This window comes from Galeopterus variegatus, unplaced genomic scaffold (genome assembly GCF_000696425.1).
Source record: "Galeopterus variegatus unplaced genomic scaffold, G_variegatus-3.0.2 Scaffold1935, whole genome shotgun sequence".
NCBI lineage: Eukaryota > Metazoa > Chordata > Mammalia > Dermoptera > Cynocephalidae > Galeopterus > Galeopterus variegatus.
Window position 1 is genome coordinate 11,219 of NW_007728046.1, and position 16,739 is coordinate 27,957.

A 16,739-nucleotide genomic window follows, 5' to 3' on the forward strand; every position below is an offset into this window, starting at 1 on the left:
TTTTGGCCTGATAGCCGATCGGAAGGTGGAATGTCCCTCAGAGAGACTGGAAGATGGTAAGTGCAGCTGAACTTTTTGGATAGGGAGGTCCTTTGAGCAGTGTATCTGTTAGAATATTTTAATAACTCCAGTGCCAAAGGAATTGCTCGGACTTTTCTAAGTAGAGACTGGAAGAAAAGAATCAAAGGTCAGGAACAGTGAAAGCTTGAGAGAGAGTTAGAGATATTTTAGATTAAAGTCTTTGAGCATCAAATGGTTAAATCTTAAATTTAGATGGCTTCTCTGATACTATGAATTTAACAAAATTGAATAAGTTTGATACTTTATTTGGCGTTCGTTTAATAGTCACTCTATCCTAGTCTTTGTTGATGGCCACTGGTCAGATTTTATTCTCAAATAAATATAACAGAAGCATTGTAACCAAATACATTCAGAATGATCCCCCACCCCCATTTTTTAATCCAGAGAGATGGTCTAAGAGTCACCAAGGGTAATTTTGTCCTTATATTTGTATGCTTTTCTTACTTTTCTAAGGATAGTTTAAGTAATCAAGACTAAAAACCAGAGAGCCACAGTTCTTTGGATGTTTGCCCTAATTTGTTAGCTGCACTCGGTTAGAATATTGCTAAGTAAAGACAATTTGACCACAGTGTTTGTAAAAGAAATTAAATATGAGAGAAGTCAGTCTGCTGGAGTTGATGGCAGCTGTTCCATCAAACGCTGTAAGGGGGATTTGCAGAGCATTCTTTACACTTATTTTTTGCTAGTTTGAAAGTGTGCAGAATAACATGGCTTTAAGCTTAATTTTGTGTTAATGACTGACTGCATTTTTAAGGGTCACAAATTAAGCCACTTTGCATTTTTTTTTTTGGCACTTTTTAACGATTACGTCCTGTGGCACTATTTTCCAGGCATTTTATTCACAGTTGTATAGGATAACAAAATACAAATTAAAGGGAATGGGTGGCTGGATTAAAAAACAAATCACCATCCAAAAAGCTGTCAGTGGGAAGTGGCCTACTTTTATGCTTTACTCTGAAAAACTATTGTCCTGGCAGCAGTGCCCGATTGTTTGGCAACTGAGCAGATAAGAGAATGCATTTTTAGAGTGTTAAGTCTTCGTTTGATTTCCTCTGTCCTTAATCTGTATGTTCAGGGGCACATTTTATTTAGTGATCATAGTGTGGAACTCTCAATAACTGGGTATTTTACTAGAAATTAAGTCAATTAAAATTTTTTCATTTTTGTCTCTTTCCTTCACTGGCTCACAGTGCTGCCTGCCCCCACCCACCCACCGTGTGTGTGTGTGTGTGTGTGTGTGTGTGTGTGTGTGTGTGTGTGTGTGTCCGTCCCTCACTAGGTCACTGTATTCTTTACCTAAAAAAAGTCTTTAAATGCCTTTAAATTTAAGTTTAAAAAGTAAAATAAAGTGATATTTGTATGAAAAAGTGTCAAAATCTGGAAAAAAATAGATTTTAAAATGGAGGTACATTTCTGATATTTGTGAGATAGAAATTTGAACATGGACATTGATATTAAAAATTATTGGTATCTTTTTAAGGTGTGATAATGATGTAGTTATAGTAAAATATATATACAGAAATGTTTATGAATAAGATAATATGATATCTGGAACTTTCTTCAAAAAGTCCAAGGGGCGGGAGTAAGCAGGGGGTGGCTACGGCAGGGTTGGCGTGGGGGATGGTGTTGGAGCGAGGTCACGGTTTACCGGGCTTCATTTTTTATTCTGTTTTTTTTTGTAGGTTCAAAATTCTTGCGTGTGGTGTGTGTAAAACAATGGTGGGGGTGGCCTTACTACTCTATCTAATCTAATTCTGTCTTACCTAACTTTTTCCCACCTTTTCACTTGTTTTAGATGCCAGACCAGTTTGACCAGGCAGTTGTGCTAAACCAGCTGCGCTACTCGGGGATGTTGGAGACGGTGAGAATCCGCAAAGCTGGGTACGCAGTGCGAAGACCCTTCCAGGATTTTTACAAAAGGCAAGAGGGAGCTGAATGGATCTTTTCTTTTTTTGTCCCAGAGGGGTTGGGGAGGGCGGGGAACAGTAGCAAAGAGTGACCCTATGTGTCTTTGTGCTGCAGGTATAAAGTGCTGATGCGGAACCTGGCTCTCCCCGAGGACGTCCGAGGGAAGTGCACGGCCCTGCTGCAGCTCTACGACGCCTCCAACAGCGAGTGGCAGCTGGGGAAGACCAAGGTGCGAATAGAGAGACAACAACTGCCACCAAACCCTGGGAGATGGCGGAGTGATACTCACGACGTTTAGTGCTGTGTGACAGTGCTGATCGGTTGTGGTTTTTTTTTTTTTTTTTTTTTTCTTTTGTCTTTTTCCGGGACCGGCAACGGGATCGCAACCCTCGGTGTTGCCCCCGCACCTCGCTCAGCCAGTGAGCAGCCGGTCTGTATGTGGGATCCGAACCCTCAGCGGGAGTGCTGCCGCGCTTCCCAAGCAGCGCACTGTAGCAGTGCACCACCGGGCCGGCCCCTTATTTGAAGTCCTTGATTTGTCAGGGACTCTGTCTTGTGAGGGGACACATTGAAACATTTCATCCGTGTGTGTGTGTGTGTGTGTGTGTGTGTGTGTGTGTGTGTGTGTGTACACTCAGGCAGTCAATACATGTTGGCTGCTGAGTGACTTGGTGTTGTGAAAGTACTAGGCTGCCCCCAGCATCTAAGAAGTGAGACCCCAGGCCCTTCCAGTGTTCTGTGATGCAGGTGCTGGATGTACCAGCAGACAGTCTGAAATCCTGTAGGTTGCCAGAAACTCAGACCAAAAAGCAAAAAGTAGAGTCCACTTGTGGACATACTGGTCTGGTGGTGTCCCTTAACCCCTTATTCCAGAAGGGAGCTGAGTCGTGGGGCAGTTTGTCCCGAACACCAAAAATTAGCCATAATATTAGTTATCCAACCTTTTCTCCCTGTGTCAGGGAGCTGCCAAAAATCTCATTTGGCTTTCCACGTGCCTCTAGTCTCTTATCATATGGGAAAGACAGAAGTGTGACTCTGGACACAGAAGTGCAGGCAGCTGGGGTTGGCCTTTGGGTATAAGTGTGTCCTCTAAAGTAAGAGCTGGTCCTCCTGCCACTACTTGTATGTAACAATGCACTGTCAGAAATATTTAATAGTTCTCACTCATAATAAGTTGTTTTTAACCAAGGAGTTTCCTTGTTTTAAAAAAAGAAAGGAGGAGAAATAAAAGACGGGAGGTAGGAAGACAGACAGACATGTATCCTGCAGTTTGACCAGTGTGAGATCAATGACACATACTTAGACATGACTTCACGGCCACTCTGCCAGCGAAAGCCATAATGGCCCTACCCCTGTGCTCTGGAGGAATGTTTAACTGGTGAGAGGTTTGAGATATAGACATTTAATAAGGTAGAGATGGCGTGCAGAGGTATCACACTACTATCCATTGCTGTGTAATACGTTACTGCAAACTCCACAGCTCTAACAATTCACATTTATTATCTCACAGTATCTAAGAGTCAGAGTTGGTGCTTAACTGGGTCCTCTGATCAGGGTCTTGCAAGCCTGCAGTCTCTGTATCCTGGGACTTCATTTATTTCTGGAGCTCCGGGGGTGTTCTTCCAAGCTCTCACTGGTTGTTGGTAGAATTTATTTTCTTGTGTGTTTGTAAGACTGAAGTCCCTGTTTTCTTTCTGATGACAGTCAGGGCCCACCTGCAGCTCCTGGAGGCCCCAAAGGACCTTGCTGTGTGTCCCCTCACAACATGGCTCACTTCCTCAAGGCCTGCAGGGCAAGCTCCTCCTCCAGTCAGCTAAGACGGAGTCTTTAATAATATAACATACTCACAGAAGAGACACTCCATCGCCTTTGCCAAATTCTGCTGGCTGCAAGCAAGTCACGGGTTCTGCCCACACTAAGGATTAAACAGGGCCTAACTCCTCGGGGATCACCTTCGGGTGTGCCCATTGCGGTTGATAGGTGTCTCTGCCTGGAACCTTACTCACCACTCCTTCCTGAGCCAACTCATCCTTCACGTCTTGACCTAGGTGTAGACTTTGATAGAAATCCTTTTCTGACTTTCTTTAATGGCACCCCAAAACTGAGTGAAGTCCCCTCCTCTGTCACCCCGGATCATCCTCTTCTTAGCCCTGTTGTAGCACTTGACATGCTGTCATGCTGCTGGCCTCTCTGCAGTCACTCAGTGGGGAAAGTGGAGTTCATTGCTCCTTTACACAGTACACATAGTAGGAGCTTGGTCAATACCTAAGTGCTGAAAAGCTGTTAGGGGTGGCACAAGGATGTCATGCGTTTATTCATAACCTCAAGGAAAACTTTCTGAAGAAAATGGCTCAAGTAGAGCTCTTGGCAGTGCAGTATAGTTGGTTCTGATTTTTTTTAAGTCAAAAAGAAATTGCATTCTCTATAAACTAATGCCCCCATCTTATCTCACTGCCTTGTACAGTGGTGTAACATCAAAGATCACTATGACTAACCCCAGCCATTAACAGTCTCTTTTCTGAGCTCCAAGTACCAATCCAACTTCACTTACAGTTTATATTAGGAAATCTGGCACAAGGAGGGCTTGGGACCAGGTGCACCATCATGGATTCAGAAACATGGGCATTGTCCTCAGTTTACTTTGTTGTTGGAAGATAAGACATCCACTTACAACTGATAAATTAGGTCATACAGTAAAATCTCTTTTAAGGACTGAGGAGACAGCTTCTCTAGGAGAGGTCCGTGTGGATTGAGATGATCAGGGAAGTAGTCAAGAAGAGGAAATCTCTAGAGGAGTTAAATTTTAATGAGTGAAAAGTTAGAAGTAGAATAGTTGTATGGAAGCTTATCAGTCCACAGAACCGTTGGGAGGTAAATGCAAACATTAAAGCATTTGAATTGCGTCCTCTAGATAGCTTTGATCTTGACCGGAGTTTGATTTAATTTTGTTTGATTTAATTATTCACTAGCATGGGTTTCAGCGAGTGTCGCCACCAGAAGGTCTTTGCATGTAAAGCCTTGAGCCTCTGATGAACATCTGGATGGTCTGGTGAAGGGATTTCCGTCATACTTACCCAGCAGAGGGACATGTGGCCAGCATGGGCGTCACCAGATGAAACATGGCACCAGGTCTGAATTGACTGGTGTATATAAAACATATTTAGTCTTAGTAAGGCAAGAATTCTTATCTGTAGGACTGGGGAAGCTTCATTACAGCAGGGAGGCGGCCTGTTCTGTTCTCCATGGAACAGCCCTTGAAGGAGGTTCTGATGGATTTCCCCACTGAGAAGCTGCGTTTAGGGGGACTCAGGTGGGCAGCTGCTGCTCTTCCTTCCCTAGTCTTTTCCCTCTGCCTCAAGATTCCAGCACACTTTGCTTTTCTGACCCTCTTGACATTATTAGACCTTCCTTCGTTCTGTTGTAATAAAGCCTGCGAGAGGTATTTTCATAAAGACATCGTACTAGAAGGACCCGTAGGATCCTCAGCTATGTAAAGGTGAAGGTGTTGGATATTGAGTCGCACCCAGCAGAGCAGCCGCTTGGAGTGGACGCCGCCCTGTCCTAAGCTGCTCCGTGGTGCCTGCTGAGGGCAGCGTGATGCCGGGTGACACCACCATGCACAGGAGCTGGGTCATGCTGACTCGATCACAGCCAAGTCCTAAGAACGCGATGATGTGACACAAGGGCTCACTGTGACACTTGCCGTGTGTTGTTGCATAAATTCAGGGTGGATGCTCTTAATGTACCCAGGGCAGGTCTCTAAAAGCATTTTGCTCCATTTGTTTGCCCTTCATGTTAGTGAAGGAGAATGTAGATAAAGATGTGAAAGTATAATGTAACAGGCAGAGCAGAAGAGCTCTCTTCTTAATGGGCATGAGGGTGAAGCAGGTACAGTTGGTTGTCCGTATCCCCGTACCCCAGGTTCCTCATCTGCAGGTTGAAAATATTCGGAAAAAATAAAAATATAACAAAAAATAATACAAGCCAAAAAAAAAAAAAAGAATACAATATAACTACAAGTATTGATGTAGCACTTACATAGCATTACCTATTATAAGGAGTCTGCAGATGACTTAAAGTATACAAGAGGATTGCGTAGGTTATACAAATACTGCTCCATTTTATATCAGGAACTTGAATATCCTTGCATTTTAGTGTTTGCACAGGTCTTGGTGTCTTTGGGGATACCAAGGGATGACTGTATTTCTCTGGTTTTGATTCCAACCAAGATGTTCTTTAGACTTCTGATAATGAAAGGGGGGGGTTGTTCCTTCATAAAAGTTTCCATTTGCTCCCCTAATAAATGTCTCGCTCGTTAGAGTCGACACTTTTTTCTTAGTGTGTCACCACCACCACCACGCTTCTCCAGCGTGTGACTTCATTACTCTCCCTTCTAAACACTCACGAGAGCCAATGCATTAGAATAATAAGATATGTAATACCAAAAAATAATGTCAAAGAGAAGTTTAAGTACTTCTCTAAAGTCCAATTTTGATGAAAGCCGCTTCTGATACGTGGTTTTAATAATATGGAGAATTCATATTTCTGAACAACTCTAATTGCTATCACACCAAACAAGCTTTATATTTGTAGCTTTTGTTCTGTACGTTAAAGATATTTTTGCTGTTTGCTAAATATACGGTGTCTTCATGCATCAACAGAGCATATTAATTGCAATTATAAGAAGAGGATTGTATGAAAAGCTTTTCTAGGAGAATTGTGTGTGTAGAGTTTTACAAATGCTCAGGAACCCAGAGCAGGAATAGGTGCAGCTTCTGTGGGTCACAAGGTGGTAGGACTCTTTAATTGCTTTTTTGGCCCAAATGTCATCGAGGATACAGAGCAGGGGGAGTCTGGAGAACTGCGTCATAAAGACAACGTGAACGTGTCAGCATGGCCAGAATGACTCATGGAGCATGAAATGAAAATTCACAGAGGCACCAAAATGCCTCCATGCTGACCTTAACAGGAAAGCATAAAAATATTCGGCACTAGTGTTTTCAGGGAATAATTCAAAATTTCTTATGCATATATTAAATCTGAAATGCAGAAATTAAAAGCTACCTCGATAAAGGGAGGGTCTTAATATTTTCATATCTTCTCATACAGAGTGCCAATTATCAGACACGCTTACCTTACTTGACAAGCATAGGATTGGGGTCCCCCTTCTCAGAAACAGGCCAACAAATAGCACAAGTTATTTAATCCCAATTCCAATGTGCTGGTGATAGCTGAACTGAGATGTAGCGGAAATAGTTCAGTTCTCATTTCAAACTTAGTTTTCAGAATTACATTCTTAATGTCATTATTTTTATGTGCATTTAAGTTTTTGAAGCTAAGATGCTCTGTTCATAATCATTTAGAAGGCGTGAAGAGAAGGTTTTCATGTGATAGCAAAATAACATTTGGGGAATTTCCTGGATTCCCTCTCTCCCTTTTCTTTCTGTGTCTCTATATCTTTTCGTTACTTGGCTTCCATGTAGGACTGGAGCTGGTCCATTTATCCTGGCCCATGATGAGATAAAGTGTTTAGAAATGTTAATAACAATTTGAGAGTCATTTTATACCTATTAAATCTAATAATTATAACAAAGGAAACGGAACTTGTACTTTATATATCTTTTAGTTTTTTCTTTCTTGTAATATATCTTTATAAACGTATTAGTCCATGACAGGTGGGATTTTTAAAAACCACTGTTCTAGAAAGCATGGGCATGTGAGTTTGAAGCCAACTTAAGAAGAGAGAAAAAAAGCCTTACCCCAGAAGGATATCTCTGACTCAGAGGTCCTTTCTTCTACTAGCCATGTTCTTTGCTTCTGACATGTGGCTCCCTCCTGGGCAGGTCTTTCTTCGAGAATCCTTGGAGCAGAAGCTGGAGAAACGTCGAGAGGAAGAAGTTACCCAGGCGGCCATGGTGATCCGCGCCCACATCTTGGGCTACTTGGCACGGTAAGAGCCACACTCAGGGGAGAAGATGTTAAGCTCCATGAGGGGTCCTTCCCCAGCTATGTGTCCCCTGTGGACTAGCCTGAGTCGTTTGCACTGAGAAGAGTCCCAGGCGAGGCCTCCCAGGTATCTATGCCAGAAGCCCCGTCAGCTTGACCTGGGCAGAAAGAGGAAAGGATGCTCATCACTTTTCGACATCTACTATTAGAACAGTGACATTAGGGGACTCTGCTGACATACTTAACTGGTTTACCTAGTTCGTCTGCATTATGCATTGAAGCCACAGCAGCTCGGCTATGTACTTTGGTATTAAGGTTTTGTCTCTGGAGGCCCACTCTCCAGTTGTTTGCAGAGTGAGGCAGCTTTTTTCACGTGCATTTTAGTTCTATCTGCTATGCAGAATAGCGCACATGAAACCCCAAATATTAACGTTTTCTGAAATACAAAGCTGTCCTGCTGCAGTGGCTTTTTTTTTTTTTTTTTCTTCGTATGAACAGTAGAATACATCAAATCTCTTTTGATATTTGTTTACCCAACTTCTTGCCAGGGCTATTCAAAGTTAGCATTAGGGGTTATGTGTTTGTTTAGCCAAGATAGGGATAGAGTTCTTACTTTAGTTTTGTTTGTTGTTATTCTTTTGTTTTTCTTCTGTTTTGTTTTGACCAGAGGGGCCCCTTTGTCCTCTCCCTTCTCCATAATGAGGGTATCATTCCCAAAGCAGGCCCTCTTCTTTTGTCTGGCAGCCTTCATGTAAGCTCATTTGAATAACTCGAAGCCTCATTACCTCAACAGCTATTCTCTGGTTTCTTTTTCGCTTTCAGAAAGCAGTACAGGAAGGTCCTTTATTGTGTGGTAGTAATCCAGAAGAATTATAGAGCATTCCTTCTGAGGAGGAGATTTTTGCACCTGAAAAAAGCAGCCATCGTTTTCCAGAAGCGACTCAGAGGTCAGATTGCTCGTAGAGTTTACCGACAACTGCTGGCCGAGAAGCAGGAGCAAGAAGAAAAGAAGAAACGGGAGGAAGAAGAAAGGTACAGGAGCTTTCTTGCTGGGATGAAGCATACATTTTGAGTTTTACGCTTAGTATCTCTCATGCATCAAGATCTTCAGTCGATGCTGCAGAACCGACTATTTAAAATAATAGCTCTTGGTGGCTGGAATTTAGAATTCCTTGGCAGCGCTGAAGACCCAATTCTGTGTACAATTGTATTCATGCGCAGAATAAGCACATTGCCAAAGGAAGAGGCTTTGTTCTTTATGCTTTCGAAGTTGTCTTTAGCAAAGCTTTTGCAGACACATCTCCCTGAAAAGTGGTTCTAGGGTTGTCGTCGTTTTTGTTGTTGTTGATTTTTACTTTCCTTCTTCTTTCCTATTTTTAGAGAAAGAGAGAGAGCCCGAAGAGAAGCTGAGCTCCACGCCCAGCAGGTGATGAACGCTGTGACAATTTGGCCTCTTGCTTACCCACTTCCTTCCCACTTCAAACACTTCGACTCTAGGATTCAAAACTGAAATAAAGTAGAAAGATACAGGAAGAATAGCTCAAGAGGAAATGTTTACGATGCAATTTCTAACCCGTTACCATTGGGTAAAGCTTGGTGAATGTCTAAGATTTTAGTGTGAATCCCAACAGCATAATTTCTCTAAACCAATATCGCCACTGCATTAATAATTTGTTACAGCTGCCATGACAAAATACCAAAGCCTGAGTGGATTAAACAATGGGAATTGATTTTCTCACAGTTCTGGAGGCTGGAAGTCCAAGGGCAAGGTGCCCTTAGGTTTGGTTCCTCTTGAGGCCTCTCTCCTCGGCTTGCAGACGGCCGCCTTCTCACTGTGTCTTGCTGGCCTTTCTTCTGTGTGCACCCTTCCCTAGTGTCTCTGTGTATCCTAATCTCCTCTTCATATAAGGACACCAGTTAGCTTGGATTAGGGCCCATCCTCTCAGCCTCATTTCAATGTAGTTACCTCTTTAACAGCCTTGTTTCCAAATACAGTCATATTCTCAGGTACTGGGTTTAGGGCTTGAGTTTGGGGTGGGGTGCCCTCTTCATATAAGGACACCAGTTAGCTTGGATTAGGGCCCATCCTCTCAGCCTCATTTCAACGTAGTTACCTCTTTAACAGCCTTGTTTCCAAATACAGTCATATTCTCAGGTACTGGGTTTAGGGCTTGAGTTTGGGGTGGGGTGGGGGGACAAAGTTCAGCCCATAACCACCACATTTCATTGTGGTTGCAGAGGGGGGGTGATGCTTGTACTTTGTCTCTTGAAATGTCCTAAAATCTCATTTCTCCTTTACATCCAGGAGGAAGAAGCAAAGAAGCAGCGAGAGCTCGAAGCCTTGCAGAGGAGCCAGAAGGAGGCAGAGCTGACCCAGGAACTGGAGAGGCAGAAAGAAAACAAGCAGGTGGAAGAGATCCTCCGCCTGGAGAAGGAGATCGAGGACCTGCAGCGCATGAAGGAGCAGCAGGAGCTCTCGCTGACCGAGGCCTCCCTGCAGAAGCTGCAGCAGCTGAGGGACGAGGAACTCCGGAGGCTGGAAGACGAAGCCTGCCGCGCCGCCCAGGAGTTCCTCGAGTCCCTCAACTTCGACGAGATCGACGAGTGTGTGCGGAACATCGAGCGCTCCCTGTCCCTGTCCGTCGAGCTCGGCGAGCTGGCCGAGAGCGCGAGCGGGGACAAGCCCAGCTTCAACTTCAGCCAGCCCTACCCGGAGGAGGAGGTGGATGAGGGCTTCGAGGCCGACGACGACGCCTTCAAGGACTCCCCCAACCCCAGTGAGCACGGCCACTCGGACCAGCGCACAAGTGGCATCCGCACCAGCGACGACTCTTCCGAGGAGGACCCCTACATGAACGACACGGTGGTGCCCACCAGCCCCAGTGCGGACAGCACGGTGCTGCTCGCCCCGTCCGGCCACGACTCCTCCAGCGGGGAGTCCACCTACTGCATGCCCCAGAACACCGGGGACCTGCCCTCCCCGGACGGCGACTACGACTATGACCAGGACGACTATGAGGATGGTGCCATCACCTCCGGCAGCAGCGTGACCTTCTCCAACTCCTGCGGTAGCCAGTGGTCCCCAGACTACCGCTGCTCTGTGGGGACCTACAACAGTTCCAGCGCCTACCGCTTCAGCTCCGAAGGGGCACAGTCCTCGGTGAGTACCTGCCGAGTTGTCCCCCTGGGGATGCAAGGGGCCTGTCATCCACACCCCTGTTGCACTAAGACATCCCCCCCGTAGAATGCACAAAGATTTCAGTCGTGAGCTTAAGGGTGTCTTAAACCCTTTTCTCTTTCCAAAAACCAAGCACATTAGTAAATAGCACCTGGATGTGCCTGTTGCGGTTTGAACTGAAAGCCCAGAACTGAATTTTGCCTGAGGCCTGAGAAAACTGGCATTTTAAACAGAGCCGTTAGCTTTGCTTTGCTGCACGATGGGAAATGAGGCACACCCTGAGCTGCAACTAGACTTGCCAAGGGAGTGTTGGAGAACTTTCCTTCCAGTAACTTCACAGTCCACACCGCACGATGCTGGTCCTTGTGCTGGTTGTAAGGGAGGAATCTTCAGGGTTTCGATATGCTCTCTTTCCAGCTTCTGGATTTATTATAGTTTACTTTTATTTTTTTTTCCCTTTGGTTGTGTATTAAATGCTCTCTCCGCTTTTGAAGAGGGTTTCGATATGCTCTCTTTCCAGCTTCTGGATTTATTATAGTTTACTTTTATTTTTTTTCCCTTTGGTTGTGTATTAAATGCTCTCTCCGCTTTTGAAGACTTGAAAATATTTTTAGCATAGTGATTAAAAGGAGATTAACTCTTGCATGGTTTGAGTAAAATTATACTCTTAAACAGCAGTGTTATTTTTAGAATAGATAGCCTTTGACTTTCTAAAATTTTTCATTTTTTTGACAGCTGGCTAATACAGGGATCTGAACCAGCCATGACCTTCAGGTTATAAGGCTGCATTCTAACCAACTGAGCTAACCAGTCAGCGTCTAGAGTAGATAGCCTTTGGATTAAAGTACGTGTGCCTTGTGTTTTATGCATCAGTCCATCTAATGATTTGGCCCTAAAAGTTAGTCTTTTGTAAGTCTGAAGAATTCTTTTGGTTGCCACACTCCACTGTGCTTTTTATGTTGTTCTGTTTTGGTTTTTAACAGTATGAACAAAAGCTTTAAGCAAAAAAATGGAATAGTACTTTCAGAAAGAGTATAAGAAATTTGGTATGACTTGTAGAGCATCAGTGGGTGAAAGACAAATTTGCTGCTTTAGTATTTTATAACTACCTTCAAATAAAGCAGACATTAATGTTGACATTTTACAGAAGACTAAGATTTGCAAGTTACTTGCCTGAAATCACATAACTTGTCAGTGGTAGAACCAGGGTCTGTCTGCTCCAACTCCTTTTGAAACTATTAATTTTTACTGCTTCCCACATTAACACATTGAGATGTGTGGGTGGGGGAGAAAGGTGTACTTTTCTCAAAGTGTCAATCAGGTTACGTTTTGAAAAAACTTCAAACCTGGAAAGGAAAATTATAGTGAAAAAAATGTAAAATGGTCACGCTCCATTGTGATGCTGTGAATCGGGAGTATCGCTTCTTTGTCCGTGATTTTTATTTTCTCCATGTTGAGATATGCGGGGTGTTTTCCGTGCTGACTTTCTGCTCACTGCTGGCTCTCTCTCCCCTTGTCCAGTTTGAAGATAGCGAAGAGGACTTTGACTCTAGATTTGACACAGATGATGAGCTCTCTTACCGGCGCGACTCTGTGTACAGCTGTGTCACGCTGCCGTACTTCCACAGCTTCCTGTACATGAAAGGTATGACCTGCAGGCCGCTTTACCTGCCCCTTATGGCAGCATTAGGCCATGTAGGTGAAGGGAGGACACCATGCCATGCTGGTATAACATGGATGACATGGTCCTACCATGGTGAATGTTGAGTTGATGTCCCTGGATTGGTGCAGAGAGGTCTTGTTTCTCTCATTGGTGTATTTATCTTTATGTATCTTTCTTTTGTTCTCCTTCATATTTTTTTTCTGTTCTTCTTATGTTTTTCCTTTCACTTGATTTCCTTTTTGCTACATCTGCTCCCCTTCTGAAAAGATGGGTCTGGCCACTAACACTGGTCATTTGCTTTTCAATGACCTGCCGTTCTCAGACTTAGACCCCCAGGTGCTCATGAAAACCCCACCAGGTTTGGCTTAGGAGAGACCTTTCTATTTTCTGAAATCACTAGTTAGTATAGATTTTTATGTGTTGGAATGAAATTGAGAGATTCTAACCAAATGACATAACCAGCATTGGAACACCTGACAAAAGAAAAAAATGTAATCAAATCAGAACCTAGTGATTCAATAAGTATTTAATGATAGCATCTTAAGATTTTTCTCATATATTTCTCAGGTGATTCAATAAGTATTTAATGATAGCATCTTAAGATTTTTCTCATGTAGAATAAATACAAGCTTTTTATTATTAATAAATTTCCCCTCCCCTAATTAACTTTTAGTTCTTTAAGTTTGCTTTAAAATCTCCTATAATGTCACTGTTATTTATAAAATATGGCATTGACTTATCACATTGTTGTCTGATTAAACAAATAAAATTAGGAAAAAAGTAAAGGTATATTTAAAGCATTAAAGTCAGAGATCAAGAAGGTAAGCAGGTGAGGTTTGGGCATCTCTGAGTAAAACAAGTTGTTGTGTAAATGCAGCATCATTTAATCATTAAGATAGTCTTATAGTAGTACCAGAGAAGTAGTTTCAGAGAAGCCAGTGAAAAAGAAAATCCAGTCACCCACTTATATTTTATGGGTAAAAATGAGTTTTTACCAGCCAGATAACCTACTTCAGGTGTTTGCAACTAGGAAATTAACAGCATTAGTCAAAATCTGTAAATGGTAAAGTATCAAGGGAGCAGCTGGAACTGCAGAGAGAGGGCTGGGAGTGAATCCTAAAGCAGATGATGAGCAGATTAAATACTCTAGTGCTGACGGCTGTTGTGATGACTGTTCTAATCTTTGAAACAACTGTGAATAAGCTTTATCATTTAAAGATGATAAGGTAATAAGTTAACTTTGTACCAAAGTTTTCTCTAGGCTTGTTTTGAGAAGCCCAGATTAAAGTCACAGATCAAAAAAGTAATAATGTTTTATTCAGGTAGTCCTTGGCAAGTTTCCTGTTTGTTAGGAAACAGCTCTGGAGGTTAGCATGATCACAAAAGCTATCTCAGCTAGGTGAGCAGGGAACCTTATATCTTATATTTACACCTTATATTTAGAAAGAAGGAGGGAGAGCAGTCTATGAAGTTCAACGAAGCAGGTGCAATGTCTGTCCTTTGCATACTGAACTGAAACCAGTGTCATAGCCTCATCTGTTCCCACGCAAGGCGTAGCTCTATAATCATTAAAGCAGGCATTGAAGAAATTATCTGAAAAGGTCCATTTACATTTATTTTCCAGTCTATAAAAAGGAAGTATTTTGTTTCTATTTACTTTTTAAATATCCATGTTTAAAAGTTTCTTATGTTTATTACTGGCTGATCAGAAAATAACGTGGACATTTTATAATCACTGAAGTAGATGACGTTCTTCAGGGTGTTAATTAAAACAGATTTTTGAATGATGGTCATGACACCCTTGAGCCTCTTTGGGGAATCTAGAATACTAAGGTAAAACTATCCTGCTAGAAGAGTGTAGAAATATTTTTAATCCTGTGAGAGATAATACCTATATATTCTTGTCTAATTAATCTTAACCAAAAGAAGTTTTCTACGACGTAAATTATAGCTAAATTCTCTTTCTCTCTCTTTTTTTAAGTCCAATCACAATTCAAAGCACTTTGGAATCTTGCTTTGTTTCCTAGTCTCAATCTTACACCTGTAAACCATTTTCAGATGATGAGGGGTCTCTGGGTGTGCCGCAGCAGGACTAAGTTAAAGACAGGCTAAACCTTAAGACCTGTTGTGGGTGTTACTGTCATTCAGTTTGATTGACTTCTCTTAAACCCCTCCCTATTTGATCTTGGGGAAACAGGTGGCTTAATGAACTCCTGGAAGCGCCGCTGGTGTGTCCTCAAGGACGAAACCTTCCTGTGGTTCCGCTCCAAGCAGGAGGCGCTCAAGCAAGGCTGGCTCCACAAAAAAGGCGGAGGTTCCTCTACACTATCCAGGAGAAATTGGAAGAAGCGCTGGTTTGTTCTCCGCCAGTCCAAGCTGATGTACTTTGAAAATGACAGCGAGGAAAAGCTCAAGGGCACCGTAGAAGTCCGGACGGCAAAGTACGTTGATGGAGCCTGGACGTGGCCCGGTTGGGTGGTGCTCTGGGCTGCTCGATCATTTATGCCAACAGTCACAAAGCTACGCTGTGCAAGTTCCTTGCGGCAGTAGACTGTAGTAGGTGTTCAGTGAGTCCCAGTAATTCAGTTCAGTGGATTGAATTATTAGGAAACTGGGAAGCAAGACTTAATCTGTGAATAATTTGCTTTTTGTGCTTATACTCAAACACATGGCTCTCATTTGGAAGGTGGCCAGTTGGGCATATAAATAGCCCATTGGAAGTGTACATATGCAGGGAGAATGGTGTGAATATGGAGCAATTGGTTGAGAGATCTTTTATGGGTCAACATATCACTTTCTGTTCTTTCTCATTCCAGCTGTTAGCCAATAGATAAATTAGCTAAGTTGGGAGTAGACTGACAGTCTCGAGGTGTTTTTTGAGATAAGTCATTGGTCTCCTACCAGTGTTGGGTACACTAGCCATCTGCACTCCCAGCAACGAGAGGAACAGGGCTGGTCTTTGATTCCATCATGACCCCTTATGCCGCCACCACTTTATAGGTCCAAAGTTTTGGACTATTGAGAGCTTATTATTTTTGTTAGAAATTAAGTAATATTTTCAGAAAATTGTTGGAGTTAAGGGCAGCTGGTTTTTTTGGGTAACTAGATACTAATCATGAAAACTTGTTTAAGGGTAACCAGCAGCCACACTCTATTCAAAACCGAGCAACCACAGATATTTAGAAATCTGGTAAAAATAAGCTTTGAGAAATCAAATGAACATCTGAAGTCCTGAAGTCATGAGACTTGAAAATCAAATATTATTTCTCATCAACCAGTGTCAGCAACTTGTGAAAATTATTCACTGGAAAGTAGAAAGTTAAATGAGAAGAAAGTCTTTTCTGCATTTGATTTTGAGGGCAAATGATGAAGTGCAGACAGCAGAGTATTGGACTTTTCCAGGCTGCCCATTTAGGGTTCATTAGGAGCAGGAGGGTGTTTTTGGGAATTCGGGTCTGAATCCTACAACAGCAGGTGTGCACACGCGGGGCAGCTCTGTGGCCTCCTGAGGGCTTCTCAGCCCTACGTACATAATGTTCCTCTTTATTCATCCTGTAGAAGGGCCACAGATGCCAGCGTGCTGAGAGAGAGGGGGGGAGTCATGGTGTTGAATTTCAGCAGAGTAAATTGACACTTTTTTTTTGCAACTCACTTTTGTGGGCGCTTAATAAAGCTCTATTCTTCAGGTGCTTTGTCAAAATTACACAGTTAGGGAAGTGTTAGCTTTTATTCAGCCACTTCTGTCACATTCTGTAGAACAGAGGCAATGACTTGTTAGGGTTTCACCGCATCAGGATTTTGTTTTTCTGTTTTATAATTTTGAAACATTTTATTGATTACACAGTTAGGGAAGTGTTAGCTTTTATTCAGCCACTTCTGTCACATTCTGTAGAACAGGGGCAATGACTTGTTAGGGTTTCACCGCATCAGGATTTTGTTTTTCTGTTTTATAATTTTGAAACA

General features: G+C 42.8%; 1 protein-coding gene across 1 annotated transcript in view; it reads left to right on the forward strand.

The window, feature by feature from the left end:
* The first annotated feature begins 1,855 nt into the window (after positions 1-1,855).
* Positions 1,856-16,739, forward strand: part of MYO10 (myosin X) — a 37,998-nt gene continuing 23,114 nt past the window's right edge. Inside the window, exons 1-8 of the mRNA XM_008579644.1 lie at positions 1,856-2,001; positions 2,104-2,218; positions 7,833-7,939; positions 8,758-8,967; positions 9,316-9,361; positions 10,241-11,095; positions 12,635-12,758; positions 14,974-15,217. Coding sequence (XP_008577866.1) covers positions 1,877-2,001; positions 2,104-2,218; positions 7,833-7,939; positions 8,758-8,967; positions 9,316-9,361; positions 10,241-11,095; positions 12,635-12,758; positions 14,974-15,217 — 1,826 coding nt within the window. The 5' untranslated portion in view covers positions 1,856-1,876. The remainder of the gene's footprint in view (positions 2,002-2,103; positions 2,219-7,832; positions 7,940-8,757; positions 8,968-9,315; positions 9,362-10,240; positions 11,096-12,634; positions 12,759-14,973; positions 15,218-16,739) is intronic.